This window comes from Solanum verrucosum, unplaced genomic scaffold, assembly GCF_900185275.1.
Source record: "Solanum verrucosum unplaced genomic scaffold, falcon-dt-bn FXZP01000108.1, whole genome shotgun sequence".
Classification (NCBI taxonomy): Eukaryota; Viridiplantae; Streptophyta; class Magnoliopsida; order Solanales; family Solanaceae; genus Solanum; species Solanum verrucosum.
This window is the reverse complement of record NW_026020274.1, coordinates 3780236-3805221: the sequence shown is the minus strand read 5'-3', so window position 1 is coordinate 3805221 and position 24986 is coordinate 3780236. Positions and strand designations below refer to the sequence as shown.

Sequence of the window (24986 nt, the reverse complement as noted above, 5' to 3'; positions counted from 1 at the left end):
CAATGGTTTTCTTTTTGTTTTTTTTTAACTCTTCATCTCAATTAAGATACAACCATTTTGCAGGTAATTTAAGCAGCATGAAACAGTAAATAACACACCCTTTTCGATTAACATCAATCCACAACACTTGGAAACGGAAGAAGCTTAACTTAGCACATCCTGCAGATATTTTTAACAATTGAAAAACGGAAGATGCTAAGAATGGTCTAAATGGAGGTGGATCCAATTTAATTAAGAGCAAAATCATTACCATTAATATATAAGCACATCTATGTTGGTCGGACAAGTCATAAATATGGCAGAGAGCGGTTCAGATACACCAAAAGTAATAATGCATTTTTGGAGGATTTGACATGAGTGCGGCAACAATTTTGGAGATTCAGAATATATTAATTCCGAATAGGGATTAATGATCTGCACCCCTAACAGTCAGCAGAGGCTTCCAATCTATTGGTATGATACTGAAGAAGTGTTTATTTTTAAAAAGAGGGGGGGAAATTGGGGGTAGGAGAAGCGGCAATGGGAGAGAGGAATGCAAGATGTGGAATCAAACCCTCACCAACAATGTGAAAGTTCAAATAACCAACCTACTAACTGAACTAATAAGGTTGTTCAATTTGCTAGACAACATTATCCTTGCCCTGGCTGTCATTTTTTCTCTTTATTTGAACTAGGCTCTGCTTGTAATTGAAAACCCAAGAGCGACCCCTGATTAGGTCCAGCTGAAAGCCAAGATCTATAACTTGTCTTGTTGTAGGGTCATATAATACCAACTGTGAAGTTTCTGTGATTTCGAAAATCATCTTATCATCCTCCCAGACGCTGCGAGGCCAATGAGCAACTATTTGAGGTTGAACACTAAGAACTTTGGTCCAACTACCCTCTAGGTTCATCGCCCACACATCATATATGGATGTCATTGGTTTACCAGGATCACCAACTAAGATAGCAAGTGAGTCACCATGCAACATAAGCTTTCCCCACTGTGTCTTTGGGATATCCGGGCCTTGCATCTCCCCAAATTGTTCGCTGCCCATATCAAACGAGCATATGCGGAAGATATTGTCTAGACGGCCAGAGAGCCAATAATATACCCCGTTGAGATGTGTAGCACCAATGGGCTCGTGTAAGTTACAACAGTCAGGGAAATCAGGTCTCAGGTTCCTCCATGAGTTGTTGCGTAAGGAATAGACACTAACAATGCAATTAGGGGAAACGCCCAGTCCCCAGTCATCCCAAAATGTTTGAATACATAGAACCTTATAATCTCGAGTCAACGGGTCAAACCCCAATGCAAACTGATTATCATGATCTTTGAATGGCTGAGGCTCAAAGGACACAGGAGGCAGAGGCCAGAACTCCCTGGTGGCAGGATTCCACAAAGCCAAGCGAGCATTCTCTTCATCCAAAAACGCTGCTTTTTCCACCAAGAATAGGCCATCAACTGGGCCAACAATGGACATGAAATCAGAGACCCTCTGAAGCTGATGGACAGTTTTTTGTTCAGGGGAAACACCTTGAACTATTTTGGCAGGGAGCAAGGAAAAAGCAATGGACTTTGATTTATCCATAAGTGTTAAGTTACAAATGAGTAGATGGGCATGATTATGCTTGTGACGAAAATGCATTTCTACAAAACTTGGACTTGTGATGAGAGCATACCAATGTTTGCACACACATTTGAAACGCACAAGTGATTCCACAGGCAACCTTAATAGAACATCCACTAATAAATCTTCTGGTAAATGACATCTACCAACCATAATGGTGTTCCCAATTTATCTCCTGTGAAACAAAATGTCAACAAAAATTGAGTAGTACTATTATGATGTGATCAACTAAAAACACAAAAACAAATAGAAAATTGAAATTCATAAAAGGCTGAAATTCTCCCAGTGTCATTATGAAAAAAAATTTCGAAAAGTACTCTTAAAATATTTGAAGTCTTCCATTTCATCTGATTTTCACCAGGCAATCAAATCATCCCTCTAAATCACAACTTAGCATATACAGCAATTCTACTAACTTGGAAATGGTTTAACTTAGCACAACTTTCATTCCAGTCAGTTGCTTAGTCTTAGTTGAACCCATAGAGTTTGAATCCCAAAGTGAGTTGGGATACAAAAACCATAACAGAAACAGAGCAACAAAACCACCAAAATAGAGAAAATTGAAAAGCTAACCTTGTAAGCTGAGGAAGAAGAATGAGAAATGAGAGTAGTGAAGAAGAGGCAAAAACGTTGTCAATTTATTGTACACGGATAAGCTCTGGTTGGCAGATATTAGCTCCTTTTTCTTTTTATGTTTTATGGTACCTACTACCTACCTACTGTTATATTTTTATATTTTATTTGTTTTGATTTCTCAAATGGTGTTTGATATTTGTATTGGAGTCCAATTATTTCGAATTCGCATTGAGTAGGACAATAGGACTTTCTATCAAGAATCTTTTGATACTCAAAACTTGAATTCGAGACCTCTAAATTAAGAGAGGAGCAGACTCATCTAGTACACTATTTACTATATAATACAACTCAATGATAACCAATGATCAATTGCACTATATACTATATAATGCAACTCAATGATAACCAACATTGGTTGTGTTACAGTGATGGGATAATTTTACTTTTGACCAGAAGTTTCGGGTTCAAGTGTATGGGAAAATTTTGTTTGGAGCATCACCCCGAATGGATACTACAGTGCATGAACGGGTTCGAGATTATGAAGAAAACCATGTTAGGAGTGTTACCTCGAATGAGTCATGTTGTGCGCGATTCAAATTTAGTCAGGGTTCCAATGCGGGTTGCGACATTGGGTGAAAAAAAAAAACTCAATGAGTATACTATACACTAAATTAATACTCAGTAATTAATAATGTCTCTACATAATAATTTCCTTTGGTTCCGACTTGGGCCAATTGAAAAAATCACTTATTTCGATAAGATAATAAGATAATATATTTTCAGAAGATCCATATATAAATACATGGTCTCATTAATATTATAAAGTAATAATTCTTTAAAAGTACAAATATATCTAAGACAATTTAATAAAATGTGATTCTATTGTGTTTTATTTTTTGTTAAATTTTAAATCTAGTTGAAGTTCATCTCTAACTTTTCTTATTGCATCTAAAAGTTCTAGTGTTATCTTTTCGAACTATACCATAAAATTGTGAAGAGTTCTAGATAGGATAGGTGTTTTCTTACGCGTAACTGGTTTCAAATGTATTGTATCATCTACAACTTAATCATCAACATTGTTTTTTATCGTATCCTTCTTCTAAGCACTGGACCTCTGAATATGTATCATGTTCACCTGGATAATCCAATAGGTTTTTGCTGTCCATTTTTTGCGGTAACTAAGATTATTAATCATGACCTCAAGTTCATGAATGACGTTTTCACAAGCGGATTCATTCAAATTCTCTGAGATTTCATCCTGAAATTTTGTAGTGTCGACAACAATTTGTTGTTGTCTTTGCTGAACACTTATCGTCCAAGCCGAAATTGCAAAATTGATAGCATCCAAAACATTATTTTTTTGTGGATCGATTTCATGTCCCACTTCATAGCCTTCTTATATCCTACGACAATATCGATTGTGATAATACATCTTTAAAACTCTTATTATCCCAGCATCACAAGGTTGGATCTCAAAACACTCTATAAATTAATAATTATTAATTTATCGATTAAATAATATCTCTATAAATTAATAATATTTCATGATCCCGACTATATTAATTTAGAGAGGTTTTACTGTATTGTGTATTGGGATTGAAATAACATGAAAATTTCTAATACTCTATTTGTTTGAAAAGCCCTTCATCTACTTTTGGTAAATTAAAAATGTTCATTCCATCTGTCAACAAGTCACACATAAACTAATACAATAAATAAGCTACTTATCCCTAATATATTTCTGCCCATTCTTTTTTCGTTTAAAATTTCTATTTTTCTAGACTAGAAACTTCGTCTTTCAATTGGGTTGAATTCTTATTGTGCAAAAAAATCAAATATTGCAACATATATCATGGATAGATTTTTCATTAAATTATTTGTAGTGTATGAAAAAATTAATATTTTTCACAAAAGTATTTTGCATTTTATTTACTCTTTTTGATTTTTTTTAAAAATATTTCTACCCTACTTCTATTGTAAATTTAATGGTTAGGCAAAAATTAAATGCAAATATTATAGTATGTTTGTCATATTTTTCAAGTAGAGTTCGGCAAAAAAAGTACCATATAAGATTATGATATTCGTGAGTAATGATAAAATTGTGATTTTCATTAAAAAAGTTAAAATATAAAGACTATATATATGAAGAGAGAAATGTTAACATATAGTTATTATATGTAAAAAGAAGTAATATGCTACACAATTACTTTTTGTGAGAAAAAAAATATTAATTGATACTTCTAGGATAAGGATGGCTCTATGACTATTTTAAAGTATAATAAGTAGGTAGGATAACCTTTTAGTTGAACAAAAGAAGAATATAATCTTCTGGTTGAAATATGCCTCACATTAAGAGGGTGGTTAGCCATAAAATTTGTTAATTTTTTTCCAAGTTGAACTCTAGAAAACAAATTAAGCCTTAAAAAATTCAAAAAAATAATCTGTTTCCACTTATTAGTGTTGGTATATACTACATCATTTTAAGGAAATATGGCTTCTAACACCAGTTACAATGTGGCAAGATTTGTTTTTACTAGAAAAGATGTGCAAAACTAACGAATATTTTTTTCTATTTATTTTTGCTTGTTTACTATATTAAAAATAGATGTTCATATTTACTTATTCATTTAAAAATTAAGAGATAATTTATTATTTTATATCTCTTTTGTCTTTATTATTAAATACTATTCATTTTCTAATATTTGAATGACTTGTAATTATCAGGGGTAATATAAATAAAATTATCATTACATTTATTATTTGTTAAGAGATGTGTCAATTCAAATATGAACAAGTAAAGATGACAGAAGGAGCAATAGTCACAGAAGAGTGTTGACTCTGTTTATACATTGAATTAGAACAGTTTGTTAGAATATGCTGTTAACCAACTATCCATTCTAACAACTTAGTCATGGATAAGAGTTACTAATTTTGAAGACATCACATTATTTTATTGCACTTTGACTTGAGAATTAAGATTATGTTAAAACGTTTAAACTAATTTGAATAGTTCAAGCTTATTTTATGGCCCTCTTCCCTAGAAAGAAAATTACATCTTTGACAAATCTTGCCAACATACGACATGAAATTTTATGTAATAAGATACTGATGCCTTGATGTTTGTTGCAAAGCTATACTACAACAAATTGGAATAAGCACAGAGATGTCAATATCTTAATCTCACAGAACCCCTAACAGATTCCCAAAATTACTACCTCTGTGAGAACTATATGTGATAAATTAATCAAAAGACAACTTAGTGAAAATTGCATTGTTGTAATAAAGGATGACTATAATCAACATATTTGTCCCAGAGCGGCTTGTACTTCTCAATACCAATCTTCAACCAGGGTTTTGAGTTACCATTGAAGTGCAGCACAGCTCCCTTTTCTATCAATTTGGAATCGACATTTGTGTAGCCAAAACCTAAGATATGCCATGAAGGATTCAAAGCCTCTGTCAATCCATAGAAGGTTAGCAGTCCAGGTGGTAAAGTGCCAAGCTTCCACAATGTGCGGTCTACGTTCTTTTCCTGCCAGTAATGGTATATGCCAGTAACATTCCTTTTTCGCCACTCAACCAAATCAAAAACATTCATCCCGAAGGCCCACCCACATGCATCAGGATCAAAATGTTGACGAATAAGTGGGTGAGAATAATTCAGGTACTTGTGATATCTATGGAATGTTTCCATACAAGTCTCCACTGCACCATTTACATTGCCATTCAAGTCTGTGGTGAATAGAGCTGAAAGATCCTTCTGCACTACAACATCATCATCGAGAAACACAACCTTCTTAAGTGCAGGAAAAACTTCTGGGATATAGAATCTCAGATGGTTAAGCATCGATAAGTATTTAGGGTTTCTGAACTTGATTGGAGTTCGGCTGTTATCATGGTTGCCAGAAAAGTAGTAGTTCTGGGTGTCAGAGTCTTGAAGTTGTTTGAGAACAGGTACATACGAAGCATTTAACCAACTAAACTCTTCGATCTTTTGTACGACAACAGTCACTCCTCGGAAACTGTTCATCGTGAACCATGCCTTCATGGCAGCATAGTTCACCTCATCCGTTACAAGGTGGAAGACCACCATATCAGGATTCTTGGAATTCATAGCCGTTGAATTCACCACAACCGAAGTTGCAAGGATGTTGTCTGAGAATACACAGAAATGATACAAACCAGTGTCCACAAGTTTGGCAGCTGCTTGCTTTTCTTCCTTGAGTTTTTTCTGCAAATTGGAACTTCTGAACCATTCAGCTGTTAACCGGACACCAAGGCAGTAGAGACTTTTAGGGACTTCTTCAGCAGCAATTTGTGAATATTTTGAACTCTTCTCGCTGAAGGAATTCGCCTGTTCTTCAAGGCTTTGGATTTTGGCTTTCAGTCTCATAAACATGGTTGCACTGTCATAGTGAAGTTGCTGGGCTTGGTAGAGCAGAAGTGCCATATCTCGAATTGCACTTTCTGATTCTCCGTTTGTCAGGGGACTTCTTCTGGAAGCAGCATTAGAAAGAAGCATCTGTGAGTTGCGGATTTGAGCACTTAGTTCCCATGCAAATTGAAGGTTGTTGCTTTCTTTTGCAATTACAAGAATTGCCTTTGCAAGAGAAATCTGATCATTAATTTGTCTTGTCATCGATTCAGGCCTCAGCATTTCTTCAGTGATGTTGAGACCATCCGCAATTCTGTCATGTCTATAGGGTCTCTGCAAAGAGAGACAAAAGAGTACAGGTTCAGATCTAACATAAGCTTACAAGAGACAGTCAGACAGAGGGAAAAACAAATTGCAGCTTCGAATGAGAATGCCAACTTGAGAGGAAGTCATTGCAACAGGCGTCAGTAATGAGTTAATAAATTCTTCCTCCAAACATATGTAGTTGTCTTGGTAGGTAAATAAGGGATCCCGTGCCCAATTCCTACTGCCTCAATCAAGGGACCACTACACATAAGTTAACAGCACAGTATGATTCAAATAGTGTAAAACACCGTAGAATGTATCCTCTCATCAGTATTACAATTGGGAATTATCACTAAATTCCAAATGCCACTTAACTTTTGATTTTCAGAAACCAAATAGTGTTGTTGAGCTCGTTTACGGAGCATTTAAACCCTAAAGCTAGGTGCAGGTCATGCAATTCCCCTTGCTCACATGGCGTTTTAATGCAGCACCAAAGCACTAATATGTGTCTTATTGATCAAGGGCTTGTCCTAATTAAGGCAGCACTAAACAATGCATACAGCTGGCAAAGTGTCATCTTAATTTCTATTATTCTTTTTTGAGAAGGATTAATTGCTATATAAAAGTCATAAATAAGTACTATTGGTGATTAAGAATAGGAATTGGAAATGTAGAGGAAAACTAAGCACTAAATTTGAGTTAGAAACTTAAAATTTCATTTTTTGCATCTGGAAACATAATTTTAAAATGGTTTCTTAACATCATTGACATGATTTCTTTTACTATTTTTTTTTTTATAAGGGCAGATAAACATGATTTTTACTTCATGCATTTCAACTTTTGAAGTTTTTCAATTCCATCGTGTATAATTGGTGTTTTTTGTTATAGTTGTTTTGCTTGTATTACATACATAGCTCTCCTTTCTTTCCTTAATTTGTGTCTTCACTAAGGCCGTTTGTTAGTTGCTCTTTGTACTTAAAGCTCCACAGGATTTTGGTGTAGTTTCCGCATTTGAAAACACTAAGCACTAACAGTGAACCTAATTGAGTTTTTAGCATCACCAACAGCTTTTTTTCCAATTATCACTCTGACTTCAGTTAAGCAAATACATTATGGCATGGAATCTATGCAGCAAACACAGCATTGGGCAAAAGAAAAGCACTAAATGGATAAATATCAATTGTCGGATGAAATGCTTAAAGGGATGCAACTTTTTCCTATTCCTGGCAAAGTGTTGGAACAACTTGACAAGATCAGGAGAGATTTTCTATGGGAAGGGAATAGTGAGAAGCACAAGTATCATCTGGTGGAATGGCCAAAAGTCCTTCTTCCTAAACTAAGGGGGGGTTAGGGATCAAGGATTTGGCGCTGCATAATAAGTGTCTACTTATGAAATGGTTATGGAGATACACACAGGAGGAACATATTTTATGGAAGGATGTGGTCAGTGCAAAGCATGGGATACAGAGTCATTGGTGCACCAGTCTTTCAAAAGCACCTTATGGGGTCGGAGTCTGGAAACACATATGCAAGCTATGGGAGAAATTTTCTCAGCATAAGCACTTCACAGTGGGGAATGGACTTCATATCAGATTTTGGAAAGACAAATGGCTTCGCAACACAGTTCTGATGGATGATTATCCAAGTCTTTTCAACTTAGCCAGGGAACCAGACTCAACAATTTCTCAAAATAGAGATGGAACAACCTGGAGCATTATGTTTAGAATGAATATGCAGGATTGGGAGTTTAATGACCTGATCAAACTACTACAGACTCTACAGAGTTTCTCTCTCAACACTCAGGCAACAGATCAGTTCAAATGGGGTACTACAGGAGACGGGAATTACACAGTGAGTGCAGCCTACAAGCAGTCAAGAGCATTTAATGCAGTCACTGACCACTGGCCATGGAAATCAATTTGGAAAATCAAGCTACCGCCCAAGATCGTCTGTTTTTGCTGGACTGCACTATATGAAGCATGCCTAACTCAAGACAACCTCTATAAAAGGAAACGCATCATTGTGAATGGATGCTACTTATGTCAGAAAGCAGCAGAGAGCAATAGGCACCTTTTTCTGCATTGTACTGTTACAGCAAAACTGTGGAACATGTTTTACTCTCTTTTTGGACTCAGTTGGGTCATGCCACATAGTATCAAAGAAGCTTATGAGAGTTGGTGTTGCTGGAAAGTTGACAGCACCATCAAACAGACTTGGAAGATGATACCTGCAGCAATTTTTTGGAGTATTTGGAGGGAAAGGAACAGAAGATGTTTTGAAGGTCTATCAACTCCTTTACATTCTCTCAAAGCGGAATGCCTTATGTGTCTGTACAGTTGGGTTAATTTGTCCTATGTAGATTCCCTGGATAGTTTTTCAAATTTTGTTGGCTCCTTAGTTTTAGCATAATTGTACTTGAGCCAGCAGACCAACTGTTTTTGCTTCTACTTTTGTAACTAATTTGCATCTTCTTGATGCCTTCAATGGAACATTTACTTCATCAAAAAAAAGTAAGAGAAAATAAGAAGTACCTTGCTGGACCAAGGACCATATGAATAGAAAAGATTTTTGCAAAAACAGTCGCCACAAAATCAATAAATTCCAAAATATTTTCAAGTGTCAACACACATTTTGCTTTTATTTTTCTCCTTTTCTTTCCCCAACTAGAAAAATTTCACAGGGTATGTTGTTGTTTCTTTCCCCAACTAGAAAAATTTATCATTGGCAAGCATGAACCGGCATAATGACAAGAGGGGGGCCTACATTGTCCACCTTCACCCATAGACTTAGAGAAAAACTTGGTATATACATGTAATATCTACAGGAAATAGAAATATAAAAACAGAGGCACCTGGAATTGCAGAATATGTGTTGGTGCACTGGTTGAGAAAGCTTTTTGCAAGTCTTCATCTTTGTAACCAAAGTTCAAATCCCCCTCAATGCTATTAATTTTACTTCGAGTAAATTTGACTCTAGTCTCCTACCTTTCCCACTTCAGTCTTCCTTTTTCCTTTTTTTTACCGTCTACATACATCCTACTCTCCCCAGACCCCACTTGTATAATTACACTGGGTAAGTTGATGTTGTTGTTGTTGTGGTGGTGGTGGTGGTCTTCTATATTTTTTTACTGGGTTTTATGCTACCAGCCTTTTCCTATTCCCCTTTTTTTACTTAAGCCTTTGTTTTTCTTTTTAATTTTCTTTACTTTTGTTATTCATTCTTTTATACCACCAACTCTCCTTTAGCCCTAGTTTAGAATCATAGGTTAAATCAGTGCACAATTCTTTTGTGATTTTAATTAGTGAATGAGTAAGTATTTATTTTCTTCTGATTTGATTAGTGACAGTGAGGAGATGCACCGACGCCCCAATGAGGAGGTGCGAGGTGGTTGTAGGGAATACGCGGAGGGGTAGGAGTAGGGCGAAAAAATAATGGGGAGAGGTGAGTAGACAGGATATGGCGCAACTTCATATTACCGAGGACATCACTTTAGATAGGAAGGAGTGGAGGTCTCTTATTAGGGTAGAAGGTTAGTAGGGGTAGAGTGTTGTCTTGCCTTATAAAGGTTTAGAGTGTGTCATAGGACTAGTCGTGCCCTTGTAGTTCTTGTCATATGTTGTTTATTGTATTTTCGATCATCACACTATTTTGTTGTTGGTATTGCCTCTCTCGTAGACTTTACACTGCTTTTCTTATTGATTGTTCCGCTTTCTCCATTGTTTTCTTCTTATGTTGTTTGGGTTGATGCACTTGAGCCGAGGGTCTTTCAAAAACAGTCTCTCTACCTCCATAAGGTAGTGGTAAGGCCAGCGTACACTCTACTCTACCCTGCCCAGACCCTACTTTGTGAGATTTCACCGAATATGTTGTTGTTGCTGGTATTTTCCTTCTTCTACTTTTATCCAATATAATCAAATGAAGAGAAGAAAACTTAATGGACTGAAATAACTTCTGCCTGTTAATCGGTTGGTTTTTAAATCAAAATCTATTACACCAATCCGAAACTAATCTTGAATTGACCAACCGACCGAAAATTCCTTATTATAAAAATCCAATGCCAGATCCTATATTAATGCATGGTGCACCTGTGGTCTTTAAATCATGGGTCAGATGCTAATCTTGGATTTTATTTTATTTTTGAGAAACAGATTCTTGCTTGAGAAAAAGTTGAGTTAAGTACAGTTGAGATGAACCACCAAGACAGTTCCTATCTTCTTTTTAAAATTACCGTAAATCATTCAAAAGGAAGAAAAAAAAAACTACTACACCAAATCTTTCTAATCTTTCCATATTGAACACTCCAGAATAAAGTTGTAGTCTGTGTTGAGTAATACCAGAGTGTTTTCTAAGATAGATACTCTTGGAACCACATTATTATCTACAGAGAACAGAGACCTCTCCATTTTATCTGGATCACCTCAAAAAGCAATATTTGTGTCCTCAGCTTACATAAATTATTCAACTTGTTACAAGAATTATTTTTCAGTTAGCTATGTTCTAAGTTAGGAACTAATGTTTTACTCCCTCCCTCCCAATTTATGTAGCACCGCTTGCCTTGACACAAAGTTCAAGAAAGAAAAGTGACTTCTAAAATTTGTGGTCTAAAACAAATCTTAGATATTTGTGTGGCTATAAATTATTTCTTTAAGGGTAAAAGGGGAATTTCAAAGTTAAGTTCTTTCTAGTTATAAAAAAATGACATTCTTTTTGGGACAAACTAAAAGGAAAGTGTGTCACGTAAATTGGGATAGAGGGGTACAATTTACATTGATTGCTTGTCAAAATATATACTATGTAACTCTACTTTCTTAATTATCAAAAAGGGGAACTCAGCATTCTTGGTTCCTTTGAGACATTCAATAAGATTAGCAAATTACAACGTAGACCACAAGGAAGACAGGTAACTTTGGTATGTCTTGTATAATTGATATTTTTATGTCCTTCACCTATTAATCAAACAAAATATACTTCCATGTGCCCTTAAATAATTTTAAGTTTTCCCAACTCCCAGCAGAACTTATATGGAACCTATTTTCTTTATACATAATCTGTATTCTGCTGATTTTGCGTGAGGAATATTTAGGCTTTTATTAAGATGCTTCTCAGATCGAGCCACTATGTACTTTGTCTTTGATTGTCACAGCTTGGACGGAGGAACTACTTAAACAATAAACAAATTGTACCACATTGTTTAACGCTAAACTAGGAAAATGTGGAAGCCACAATAAACTATATGTTAATCGGATTGCTCTTGGTTTCATTTAATTCCTCCATAAGACATGAGGGAGAGTAATATGGAATGATCAGTTTTTGAACTTTCCACCAAGTGTGGACATCTCAATGTGCCCAAAAGCTTAAATTTGGGAGGAAGGGACTACTATTTTCTTCCATGTCTAAGACTAGGATGTTTAACTTTTCCTTTTCTATCTGCTATCTTAATCATCTTTGAAGCAGATTTACTTGAGGCTGAGAGTATTAATATGACAGACCTTCACGGTACCCTCAAGTCATAAACAAGAATAGTCCTCTCTTTTTGTTTCTTTAGTTTGACCAAATTTGTTTATCCATCAGTACCATAAATTTCATCTTGATAGCCTAATCCCAAAAAATAAAAATATTAGTTCCAGGCCCCAAAGTAGCCCACATATTTTCAGACACTGTCACTACCACACAAGATTTCTTTTAGCTTTAAAGTTTTTTGCCAAAATCAATAACTAATGCTCATGGTAACCAAAAAACGTCAAATTATTTCACAAACCCAGCTATAGACCCACTCCAAAATGCTAAATGTAGTCATAATCTCTTCTGATTAATCAATGCCACAGTGGAGATCTTGTGACATTTGTAGAGCAATGTACTTATTGACTCTTTTGCCATAGCAATAATATCCATAAGTAATAGGGAAACAAAAAAGTTGACTACAATTATCCGCTAGAAGTTTGTTGTCGGGAAATAAAATACCAGTGGTCAAGGACCTGGGAAGGGGGGGCATTACCAAAGAGGTGAAAAGTTTGATACATATTCTCAAAGAATTAGGTGTTCTTTCGACAAGAAACAATTACTTCAAATTCACTTGGAACATATCTTTGAAAGAAAGAAAGCTTCATAGTACTTTTAGCTGTTTAAAAGGATAACAATAATTAAACCAGGCATAAACTGCTTTTGGACATAGAAATAATTTCATAAGAAGTTTCAGAAATTTCCAACTTGCCTTTTTTGTTTCGAAAGATCTGTATGTGCCTTAGTTGCCAATTCTCAAACCAAAATGACCATTATTAACCAAGAAACGCAATGAAAATTACACCTAACAACTGTACAACATATTAACTAGATTTAGTGAATTGGCTGTACACTCACCTAAGAGATAATATTGAAACAAAAGGCTAACACTTGGATTAAAAATCAAAATCTATCTAAATAAGGATCTAAAACAAGAGGTAGAGACTATTGAGAGTGGTGCAACTTAACTTTGGTTGTTGTTGTGGTTAGCTTGTAGTTAGGTGATTAATTATTGTTTAATGGCCGATTAGCTTGTTATAAGGAGGCCAGCCAGTAGTTAACTAAAAACAGTTTGTTAGTAGATTTTGTGAATAGCACGCACAAGTGTAAGCATATTGCCTTGTAAAGTTCATAAACTTGGAGCTCACATTGCACAGACTTCCCTTATTGAGTTTTCACTTATTTTCTATCTCAATTCAGCTTTAGTCTATGGTTCCTGAGATAGTGAGGTTGGATCTGTGTAAATTTTGACAAGAACTCTAAAATGGAAAACTAAGTTAACTCTTAGACTGATTGCATACTACTGCAAACTGTTAGATCGCAAATGTCAACAACCATTTCAGTTTGTCCATGTTGTTGGATATTTTATTTTCCAACACATGTCAAATATATTAACAAGTAACTGACTAACCCGCAAGCTCAAATTCCACAACCCACACAAACTCATCTAGCTTAAAAAGAATATTTAGCTAAGAAACAGAAAACAACAGCAATTAATAATACAATGAAAGCAAACATTACCTTTGTATAAACCAATCTAGACGATGAATCGCGAGTTTCTCTGCTGAGCAAAATAATGAGCAGCAATACGGCCAATCCACACAAAGTTAACCAAAAAACATTGGAGAATCGCCGTCGCACCGGCCGCCGGAAATCCGAGTTCCTCCGTCTCATTTTCCGGCGACTACTGAATACAAATAATTTCGAGTAAATCTGCGGTACAGTGGCTTTAGTAACAGTATATTTTGGCACCAAAAAAAAAAGATGAGAGTGGGAAATCGAAGAATTAGGGTGAAATTGAAGATTTGGGTTTTATTGAAGCGAGTTTTTTTCGGAGTTATGAGTGGGACAGTAATGGAGATTGATATTCAGATCTACAACAGGGCAGAATGCTGCATGTAAAACTTTTCTTGAGGACCAGGGAAAATAACTGTGAAATTTGATTGTGTTAAATTGCTTTTTGCACCCCTTGAATATGCCCTCTCTCGAGATTTATATTTTATTTTATTTTATTTATTAATAAAATAATTTACATTCTAACCTTACCAGTAGTATTTTTTCTAAAATATAATAAAGTCATTTTTATTAGAATTTTTAGGAAGGTAAAATTGAAAAAATACAAATATGAATAGAACTTAAACACAACCTCTGATAATTTTTCATTTTATTGTCTTAAAATTTGTTTTAGATTTTATAGAGATTTAATTAAGTTTATACACTCTCTTAATTTTCTCCTAACTATTAAATTTATAACTTTTGAGAGCGTTTGGACATGTGATTCATATTGTGATATGAAATCATAAGATGAAATCAGTGTTTGGACATGCAATTTTACGTTGATTTCATATCATCATATGAAAATTCCAAATTCTTTAAAAATTAAGATTTGAAAATTTTAAATCATGATTTGAGATTTTTTTTCAAGTATTAAAGTTGACCCACAAGTTTATATCTTATAAAAAAACTCACATTTAATTTATATATAACCCATCAGTGCCCCATTAAAGTTGGTACGATGTCTCACTTAGACACCTCAATTGAGCGATGTTCATTTTAGATACCTAATATAAGTTTTTGATGTGTCATTTTGACATTTTTTTTAATTTCAGCAAAAATATATAATGTGTGTTACACACGCTAATGGCGTGTAAAGTGACAAATTATACGACGACATTTGTCATTTGTGTGTCAAAAGTAATTTTTAAATAAATAATTTTAAAATAAAAATTGACCAATGAATTAATGACATATGATGCAATATAAAGTGTCTAAAATGAACATCGTCAACTTTAGGGGACCATCGATGGGTTAAGCCTAAATAAAATTTACAATTCATAGCATTAAAACCATTTATATCTCATATAACGATTATTCTTGCCAATATCAAATTTATTTCTACTTCAGTTAAATTCTTAATTTACTATTTATATTAATCAAATTCATTATTTTTTATTAAATTTATTACTATTTCATTAAAATCAATGTTTAATGAAAAAAAACATGATTATATTGAGTGGACAAGACTAATTGTTGTACCATTAATTGAAAAAAAAAAAAAATTTCATTAGCTATTAACAATTTGAACATTACAACTGATGTTCAGTTAAATTTTTTTTATTGAATTAAGGTTTGATTAATAAATGTTGTAATTCTTAGAATAATTTTATGATAGTGTGTTACGCGATTTTAATTTTTTTTTCCACTTAATTGGTAAGATTGTATAATGAATTGAGACAATGTTAATAGTTTAATAACTTATGAGTTTTTATATTTATGAAAAAATATACAATATGAAAAGTTTAAATTGTATGTCCAAACAAAACTTTAACTTTATCTCATGATTTCATATTACGAATGATTTCACATCACATGATGAAACAGCCCCTTAAGAATTTGATTATATACTAAAAACAATGCAATAATGTAGGTTTGAGATTGTTGCTCAATTTATTATAACTGACATGCATTCGGACTATCTAAAGTAGTATCATGAATATTGAATGATAAAAATATCTACGTGATTTTTTTTAATTTTATCTGACCTTTTGTCAGTAGGAGTTTCACGACATTGTTAGAAAACACACTAATATTCTTCTTAAGATGAACACTTTATCAAGGACTTGTACTTATGTATTGGATATTGTATAATGCTCTTAAAAATTGCTACTAAGCCATTATCTTGAATTATTTGAATCAGACTCATTGTTGATGTGACGTCAATCGTATGTTTTAAAAATCTGATTGTGTACATGAAAATTGATTTATATGTTATACTAAAGAGATTGTTTTTTTTCAAAACAATACTAATGTCAACAAAAACTACATTAGTCATGACAAACAATAATTTATTTTTTAAAATTTTAGAATACCCCATGCATATAGTAGGAGTATAATAGTTTTGACTCTTGATAACATTTTAACACGTTGAGTTATATTTTTTTGTGCAACAAAAACGATCTAGCAATCTCAGGTAACTTAAAATTAACTGCTTATTGTAAATAAATATTAAAGATCAATATTATAACTTTTGGATATGATAAATTCAACCACATATCCTTTAGATCTGGTCTCACCAAGCATATTGTATGTTGCACCACTATCACCTTTATCTTAACTTTATTTTTAAAAAAAAAGGACTTAGAGTCTACAAAATACTGTTGTTTGTAACTATTTTTGTTATTGTGACCTTTGCACCTACAAAACTCATAAATCACATGATATTTTTTCTTGGATTATTGAGTGTTGTTTCTGAAATACATGATTGCATCAATGTTTTTTAATCTCAAAATCTAAATTAGCATAAAAAACTCCATTTGCAGATTTATAAATAATCATGTTCTCCAATTTATAAAAGAGAAATTATATCATATGCGCCTAATTCTTTTTGCTCTGCTTAATTTATGTCAATTTTCATATTTTTTCTTTCTACCCCTAATTTGAGGGAACTATAAAAACTAATATTACACAAAGATTTGAATCTAAAATCTTCCACACACAATTTGAAGCTTCAATTACAAAGCTAATTTTACAGCCTTTAAATGACAAAAGGTGAAAAAGAAACATGAGGCTAAAAACTTTTCTTGATGAACTTGGTAATTGCCACAGAAGCAGACATGACCATAAAACGCACAGATTACTAACAGTAGTTTCTTAAATAAAGTGATATCATTAAGTTAATTATTTAGTAAATTATCTTTTATCTTTTTAATACATATATTCACTTATTAATTTACACAATTTAACTATATATGATAAGTTTAAGGCGAAATTATCTGATAGATCCTTGTAATTGTATGCAATTATATTCTGAACCATTCTACTTGACCATTTGTCAATTGAACCCTTCTCGTTTGGTGTGAGGAATTAAAAATAATAGTGATGAGATAAGGAAATAGTGATGGGATAATTTTTTTTTATCTTCTTTGGTTGCCATGTTTGGGATAACTTATCCCACCATTTATATCATAGTGATGGGATAAGTTATCCCATATACATGGTGGGATAAGTTATTCTGGTATAACTTGTTCCCAACCAAACGACCAGTGAAACAAATCATTTTAAACCCTTTTCACTGTGTGTGAACTTCGAACACTTCACAAAAATGACATATCATCATCCACATCACATTTTAAATGATATATCACTTATTATTATTTTTAATTTTTTTTCTTTCTTTTCACCTCTCTCCATTTGTTTTTTACATTAGAGATACCACCACAACCTTCTATTCTCACTAATATCATTACATTCCTAAATAACTAACAATTATCATTCAACTTTTTTTGAAATTTCTTTCATTCACAATTTTTAATCGTATTTCTTTTACCAACATTTATATCTACCACTTGAACAATCATAAATCTCTTTTGCTCATTGATGTTAACAAATAGCCATTAAAATACATCAATATACTCTAATATTTGTACACAATTTTACATAACACATTTCACCTAATTTCACAACGACATTCAACAATCACTTTTGAAATACTGTTGAATCTTTATCACATTATGGGTTATAAATTATGCCAAAAAAAATAAAATACAGATCTATAACAACAATATAATTTCGTTTCTAATCCTGAGAGGAGAAAATGTGAAAAAAAGAAAAAGAAAGAGAAACAAGAAAAGAAAAGGGCTGGAAAGGGGAGAAAGAAGAGAAATGGGGGTTTGAAAGCAGAAAGAAAAAAAAGAAATGGGGAGGGGTGAGGCAGGAAAAGAAAAAAAAACTAAAAATAAGTAATTTTTTTTATTTTTTGATCTTTTTGTTCTATTTTTAAAAAGGTTTTTTTTTTTTAGTCAATAATTAAGTTGTCACATAAGCTTGGTCAAATGTCAGAAGGACTTAAAACATAGAGTTTCGTTGAGTTTAAGGGTTCAATTGACAAATAGTCAAGTAGAAGGGTCCAAAATACACGCATACGAGTTGAAAGATCCATCATACCATTTCGCCTAAATTTAATAAATATCATGCTAATTTCTCTAGCTTTTAACTGTATCTGTGGTGCAGAATCCAATTCCTAAACTTATCACAAGCTTTTTTTTTTTTCGTTAATAGGCAGAAAAGGAAAGTAAAACGGAGAAAAGCAGTTAGGATTAGGGGCAAAAATGGTAACACGAAAAATATTCGAAAGGTAATTCGATTCCAAAAATTAAAAAAAGAAGGATCATCTAACAATCTGATCCTTTTTTTCGCACATATGAAAAAGTAAAAACCGAATGCGGCGACCGCGATGAACGTTGACAAGGAACAATCCGATCGCAACCTTCCAGAACTTTCTCCACCGTCCATGGAGAAACCTGCACCGGAACCGTCACAGCAACCACCGAGAGAGTCCACTGCTCCGACGCCGTCCCTGCCGCAGTTTAAACAGCCGCCGTCCCTGCCGCAGATTAAACAGCCGCCGTCCCTGACGCAGGTGAAACAAACGCCGTCTATTGATCCCAGTGCGCTCTTTAGCGGCGGCGGTATTAGGTAACTGCATTATTGGTCTCTTGCTTAATTTTATTGTTTTCTGCTGAATTTATTAACTGTTAGTTGTTACCAATGTTTATGATTCGAGAAATGATCAGTTTGATTTGATTCTTTCTTCTAGCATTAGAAATGAGAATGACAGTCCGCAGTTGCTATTTCTACTTGAAATCATGGTCTAATAAAAGGTTTTCTTACAATTTTTTCCCAAAGTAGTCTTTGTTTTACAAAGATGGGTAGTATTTACAAACGTGTAATATGAGCATATAAAAGAGGCATCCCAAAAATCTTGCACAATTTGCTAGAATTAAAGAGAGCACTAAGCAATGGTCTCTGTACCCTCCAGGAATGAGGAAACCCCAAAACTGCAAAAGGAGACCTCATCCTAATCTTCTTTTTCTTCACATTCACTTTGTTCAACCTCTAGCTTTCTGTTGTTCCTGGCTTCCTGCAACTTTTTTGGGAAGTACCTATTGGTTGTTGAAAGTTACAAAATTCAAAGACCACTGTTCCAAAGATGCAGCAAGAGATGATTCACATCCTCCCCATGTTTGATACACATACAACTCCAATTCGTGATGATGCATGTTCCTGATAAAAAATATTTTTGATGATGCATCTACTCATAAATTATCTACCATTAAGAGAGGCTCCCAATGTAGCACAACATGTGACGGATATCTCTTCTTTTGGCGCATTCGATAAGAGATTTCCACACGAGATTATGATTTCCTAACTAAACAAGTGGTAACAAGATGTAACAGAGATGTACTTCAATTACGAGCCTTTTCCATATCAAAGTAACTCCATATCACATAATCTCATTAGGATCAATTCTTCTGATTGGTCGCCATTCAGCCTTAAAACCGCAGCTACTGTGATCTTCATGCGCTTATCAAATGTGAATGAGCTGGGAACTTTTTTTTTTTTGGCTAATGATGGTTGTGTCCGGGCCAACTTGTTGGGAAATGTGAATTAGTTGGTGAATTTACATTTAAAGGTATTATTACCACACCATACATGATCCAGAAATATGTTCTATATCCCAATGGCGTACACAAGATTTTTGTGAGGGGTATCACTTTTTAAAATGAAAAACAATAAATAAAATAATGTGACGTCATACTTTTTTGAAAAAAAAAAAGAAGAACAAAATATGAATAAAATACAATTCGGGCTCACTACTATACATTTTCTAAAAAGAAGTACTTTAAAAAATTATAAAAAAAATTCACGAGTTTTTTTATTTTGAAATGTATTCAAAATAACTTTTTAAAATTAATAATATTAAATGTTTCATAAATTGTTTTTAATTAATTTTATTGCTTAGAAAGAAGGTGAAAGAAAAAAAACCCATAAAAGATAAGCCTATAAGAAGGGTGAAAGAAGAACTTCAAATGTATAAAAAAAATGACAAACACACGACCTATACCTTAGAACTAAGGTGCCTGACCAGCCAAGCTAAGTGTATGTTTGTGTCAAGGAGTGTCATTGTATATAACATATTCGGTCTTTCTCCTTTTTCCTTTAAATATGTATGTATATTTACTAAATTTTTCCGACGAAGCAATGTCACGTGACACCCTTTGGACTTACGTAGATCCGCCCCTGCTATATCCCTTCAAACCTAAGAACCAATGAACTCAAAAGAGTCTTTTTTTGGGCTAATGGTGGTAGTTTTCGGGCCAACTTGTTGGAAAATGTGAATTAGTTGGTGAATTTACATTTCAAGCTTTATCACACACCACACACAACAAGAAATATGTTCTATCCCCCTTCAAACCTAGCAACCAATGCACTCAAAAGAGTTTTATCTTATTTCATTTCATTATCCCTCTCCACAAACTCATTCTATAAGGGCCTTTTCAGTGAATCAACCATAATGACAAACTGATGCCATATTTCAGCAGAATCACCTTCCTGCACGTGACCTGTTCTTCTACTGAAAATCTCCATATATGCCCAACAATGTCTAATGAAGAGTTTCCAACCTTGGGATGGCTAATCTCACAATCTTCATGACATCTTTTTGTACTGTTTCAAAATATAATTCCACTGTTTAGTTTTATAATCTTGTGCTAATCGATGCTGAAGTGAACAAGGACCAAATAAAGTAGGATGCTTAAAATGGCAGCATATAGAAAATGGATCAATGGCTTCATGGAAGGGTTTAGAGGCTCTTCTAATATTACAGTCTCACACATTATATGAAGACCCTTGCAGGGGCGGAGCCAGTGTAGGACGATGTTGGCAAATGATTGTTGAATATAGTTACTCACCTCGCAACCTAATTTCCTCTATGGGCTTGGCGGGACCCAGTAACTTTGGCATCAAACCATTTATGTGTTGAAATTTCATTTAATATGTACAAACAATCTATTGAGAACCTAGTAAGCAAAAAGAAATTGTTACCGTACTTATAAGCTAAAAATCCTGGCTCTGCCTCTGGTCATCCTTGTTCTATGTGATGCTTATGTTTCTCAACACATCCAGATGGTATGAAAACTGCAAAATATACTCTACTGTGGGGTACCTTGTGTAGCTTAAGAGTTGGTCACTGGGTGGGTTAAGTCTTGAATTTCAGCCTGGTTGCTGTTTTTGGTTGTGGATATTTACATCCATATTTAAACTGATAAATGCATTTCTTTTGTTCAGATCTTTTTATTTTTAATACGACTGTATCTTCATAGTGGGGAGAAATAATTAATGTAATCCTATTCATTTCTAAAGATATGTTTGGGGATGAATTTTTATAAGAAACCAACTGATTTTTTTTTCTTTTGTTGAAGCTTTCTGACTGGAAACAAAAATGCTAAATTCAGCTATGGATATGCTACTTTTAAGGGGAAACGGGCCTCCATGGAGGACTACTATGAGACAAGCATATCAGAAGTTGATGGTCAAATGGTGGCATTTTTTGGTGTTTTTGATGGTATTTCCTAGCGTTTCTTGCATATCTTGTCAGGATGACGTTTTTTTTGGTAATTAAAGTATTACTACCAACTCGGAAAATTACAGCTCAAACAAAAAAAAGAAAAGATTCAAGATTGGACATGCATGCCCCAATCTTTTGCTAAGCTACTTCTCATCACCAACTCAGTACTTAGTACTATTCATTGCTTATACATCAAGGGTAGTAGTTTAGATCTTGCAATATCCTAGGTACTATGGAAGACTTCTGGACAATCTGTCTAACTGTTGCTGCTGTTATTCTTCTTTTATTCTGAAACACCCCGTGATTCCTTTCTTTCCATACATAGTATACTGCTGCAGCCAATTTTGTCTTAAAGATTTCTGCTTGGCTACTCTGTCCTTTATAATATTTTACAGCCACCTTATCTCCTCTTGCCATCCATAATATCTCTTTGCATTTTTTGCCAACGTAACAATTTTAACCATATACTAGAAGTTTCAGGACATTGGAAGAGCAAGTGATGGATACTTTCACCTTCATTACATAGGGGACATTGGAGGCTAACATTTATTTCCCACTTTACAAGTCTGTCTTTAGTAGCCAGCCCTCCAGTATTGCCAGTCTTAGTATAAGTATCCATTTTGGAGAACCTCAGTTGTTACATACCAATCTTGCCCAGTCTACTTCTCGGAAGGTGCCTTGTAAATTTCTGTATATTGCTTGAATAGATATGCTATCCATTTGCATGAGTTCAGTCAATGTGCAACTTTCCCCCTAAATGTTAATAAAATTATTTACCATATCAAAAAAAATTATATTTTGTGGATTTGAGTATCTTCCTAGTCATCCATGCAGCCTGTTTTAATTCAATTTGCCAAATAGTTCTCACTTTTCCATAGTAGATGTGCATCCATTTTACCCCTAGGTTGTCCTTCCTTTTGCAAATATTGCATAGGAGTTTACATATTGCAGCTCTATTCCAGATCATGATGTTGATAATGTTCAAGTCTCCAGCTGATTGAGGTTGACAGAGATTTTCCCATGCCACTGGTGGCTTCATAGAAATTTAGCTTTTCCAGTTTTCAGATATCTTTTACATATGTTCTCTATCTTCTTAGGGAGTATAAACATTTGTGCCCAGAATGATCATTGATAAAATGACACTCTTAATGAGCTGAGCTCTTCCAACATATGATAGGAACTTAGAAGGATGGGCATTTTCTACTTTCAGAGTGTTATTCTTGTTTAAATATCATTTTAGTTCTTGTAGATACGAAATTTACTCACGAAGAGACTTTTTTTTTTGGTGCTCATGAATTGACTTTCTTTGCAATCTGGAGGATTGTTTATCCCTTATACTCTGCTTGGTGTTAGGTCATGGTGGTTCAAGAACAGCAGAATACTTAAAGAACAACCTCTTTAAAAATTTGAGTAGTCATCCCGATTTTATCAAAGATACGAAGTCAGCTATAGGTATGAACAAAAGCAGACCTCTTTGTAATTTCTAGTTTCATTGTATCTTCTCTCTTCTGTATCATTTAATTGGAAAAGCTCTTGAGTGCAGTTGAATCATTTAAACAGACTGATGCCGATTACCTTAATGAAGAAAAAGGCCAGCAAAAAGATGCCGGTTCAACAGCGTCAACTGCTGTTCTTTTAGGTGATAAATTGCTTGTCGCAAATGTGGGGGACTCTAGAGTCGTGGCTTGTAGAGATGGTTCAGGTTTGTTGCTTGTTGACTATTTACTATATCCAAAGTTTTCACAAACACGACTTTGGTCTATCTCAAGGTCCATTAGTTTTTTTGTGGATTATCTTTGTTATAGGTAAACAAACTTTTTATAAGGGAAGTACATCAGAAAAAGTGGGTAAAGGCGTAAAGCTCACAGGGACAGAGGGAGTGTTTCATTAGGTTTAGTCTGAATAGTTTACATCGGATATATGTGAGACGTATTCTTTGGTCTGTACGAAATTGTGATTCTGGAACTACTTTTTGTAATTTCTAGAACTTTCCACATTCTCATATCAATGGAAGTTCACCAATCTAGTAAAAACGTGTAAAAAGGTATATATACCTGAACAAACAAAATAAGAAATAACAGAGCTCATTTCAAACCTTCCAAGCAATTAAGAACCTCAAACAAATTCAGACACTTAAAACAACTTTGTTACTCAATGCTAGCTTATCACAATTTATGTTAAGCATTCTTACAATCATAGTAATCACTACCGTAAATTTGTCTGGCTAGCTGCTTCCGCTATGCGTTGTAAATGAACTGATCATTAGGATCACATTGATCAGCTGTCTATATCATGTATTGTTTATATCCTTTACTCTGATTGTTTGTGGAATGATTTATTCAATAATTTGGAAAGCTTATTATGTTGTCTTTTGTTTTGCTTTGGCCATAGCCAGGCAGAACAAATTTCCCCTTGGAAGATGTTAACTTTGAGACTTTTGCAACAAAGGAATGTGACTTATAATTTAAAATTTTTTACCGACGAAGCATGTTTTTGTATTGACTGACCTTAATCATATTTGTCTCCAAGGTCATTTGTCAATGTTAAAATTTTATTACAGTCTTTTATTTGTAGGTTCTCACAAGAGCTCTAACAATATTAATCTGTGAAAACTGAAAAGCTTGCCCTGTTTTTCATTCGGAATAAGATAATGAAGGGATCTGCGGGGTGTTTTATAATTTTTGTATATGGGTTAATCTTATGAATATATACGTTCTTTACTCATTTAAAAGAAAAAGAAGACTAGAAATGATAGGATGTTTCTTATGTATACTATCTAATAAAGTCTTACCGTTGGCAGCCTTTACCATTTAGTGTTTGGGCTTTCCATCCCCCTATTATCCCTTTAACAACAACAACATCCCCAGTGAAATATCACAAGTGAGGTCTTGGGAGGGTAGAATGTACGCAGACCTTACAACTACCTTGTGGAGGTAGAGAGGTTGTTTCCGACATATTATCCTTTTAAAACCTTCCATATTTATGGAGTGGATCTATGACAAATCACATGGTTTGATGTAAACACCGGGTGGGGTTATGTTTTTTTTGATGAAGTAACACCAGGTATGGGTAAGTTATCGGTATGATATTCCGTAAGAAGAGAGACAACTTCTTAGGAAAGCATAATTAAGAATATAGATTGGGAAAAGGTCCAAATATACCCATGAATTATACTATTTGGAGCAAATTTATCCTCCCTTAAAAAATGGCCTAT

The 24986-nt window shown here is 34.1% G+C and overlaps 4 protein-coding genes across 5 annotated transcripts in view; 2 read left to right on the top strand and 2 right to left on the bottom strand.

Annotated features, from left to right (window-relative positions):
* LOC125833919 (uncharacterized) overlaps positions 1–24986 on the top strand; it is a 234306-nt gene that overhangs the window by 69490 nt on the left and 139830 nt on the right. The window lies entirely within an intron of this gene.
* The window catches only part of LOC125833921 (probable protein phosphatase 2C 11), a 179669-nt gene that overhangs the window by 136374 nt on the left and 18309 nt on the right, over positions 1–24986 (top strand). Inside the window, exons 2-5 of the mRNA XM_049513081.1 lie at positions 18576–18840; positions 21627–21769; positions 23126–23224; positions 23316–23474. Of these exons, the coding sequence (XP_049369038.1) occupies positions 18599–18840; positions 21627–21769; positions 23126–23224; positions 23316–23474 (643 nt within the window). The 5' untranslated portion in view covers positions 18576–18598. The remainder of the gene's footprint in view (positions 1–18575; positions 18841–21626; positions 21770–23125; positions 23225–23315; positions 23475–24986) is intronic.
* On the bottom strand, positions 519–2251 carry LOC125833917 (F-box only protein 8-like). The gene is made up of 2 exons (XM_049513075.1): positions 2184–2251; positions 519–1785 (listed from the first exon to the last, which is right to left on the bottom strand). The coding sequence occupies exon 2, from the start codon at positions 1761–1763 to the stop codon at positions 621–623; it is 1143 nt and encodes a 380-aa protein (XP_049369032.1). The 5' UTR covers positions 1764–1785; positions 2184–2251; the 3' UTR covers positions 519–620.
* LOC125833907 (probable galacturonosyltransferase 10) lies at positions 5241–14297 on the bottom strand. Its single transcript, XM_049513062.1, has 2 exons — positions 13888–14297; positions 5241–6894 (listed from the first exon to the last, which is right to left on the bottom strand). The coding sequence occupies exons 1-2, from the start codon at positions 14038–14040 to the stop codon at positions 5443–5445; spliced, it is 1605 nt and encodes a 534-aa protein (XP_049369019.1). The 5' UTR covers positions 14041–14297; the 3' UTR covers positions 5241–5442.

Excerpts from the sequence above, each read along its gene's own strand:
- LOC125833917 (XM_049513075.1), bottom strand. The coding sequence starts at position 1,763 with ATGGTTGGTAGATGTCATTTACCAGAAGATTTATTAGTGGATGTTCTA.
- LOC125833907 (XM_049513062.1), bottom strand. The coding sequence starts at position 14,040 with ATGAGACGGAGGAACTCGGATTTCCGGCGGCCGGTGCGACGGCGATTC. Across the intron at positions 6,895-13,887 it reads CTAGATTGGTTTATACAAAG|AGACCCTATAGACATGACAG; the intron begins GTAATGTTTGCT and ends CTCTCTTTGCAG.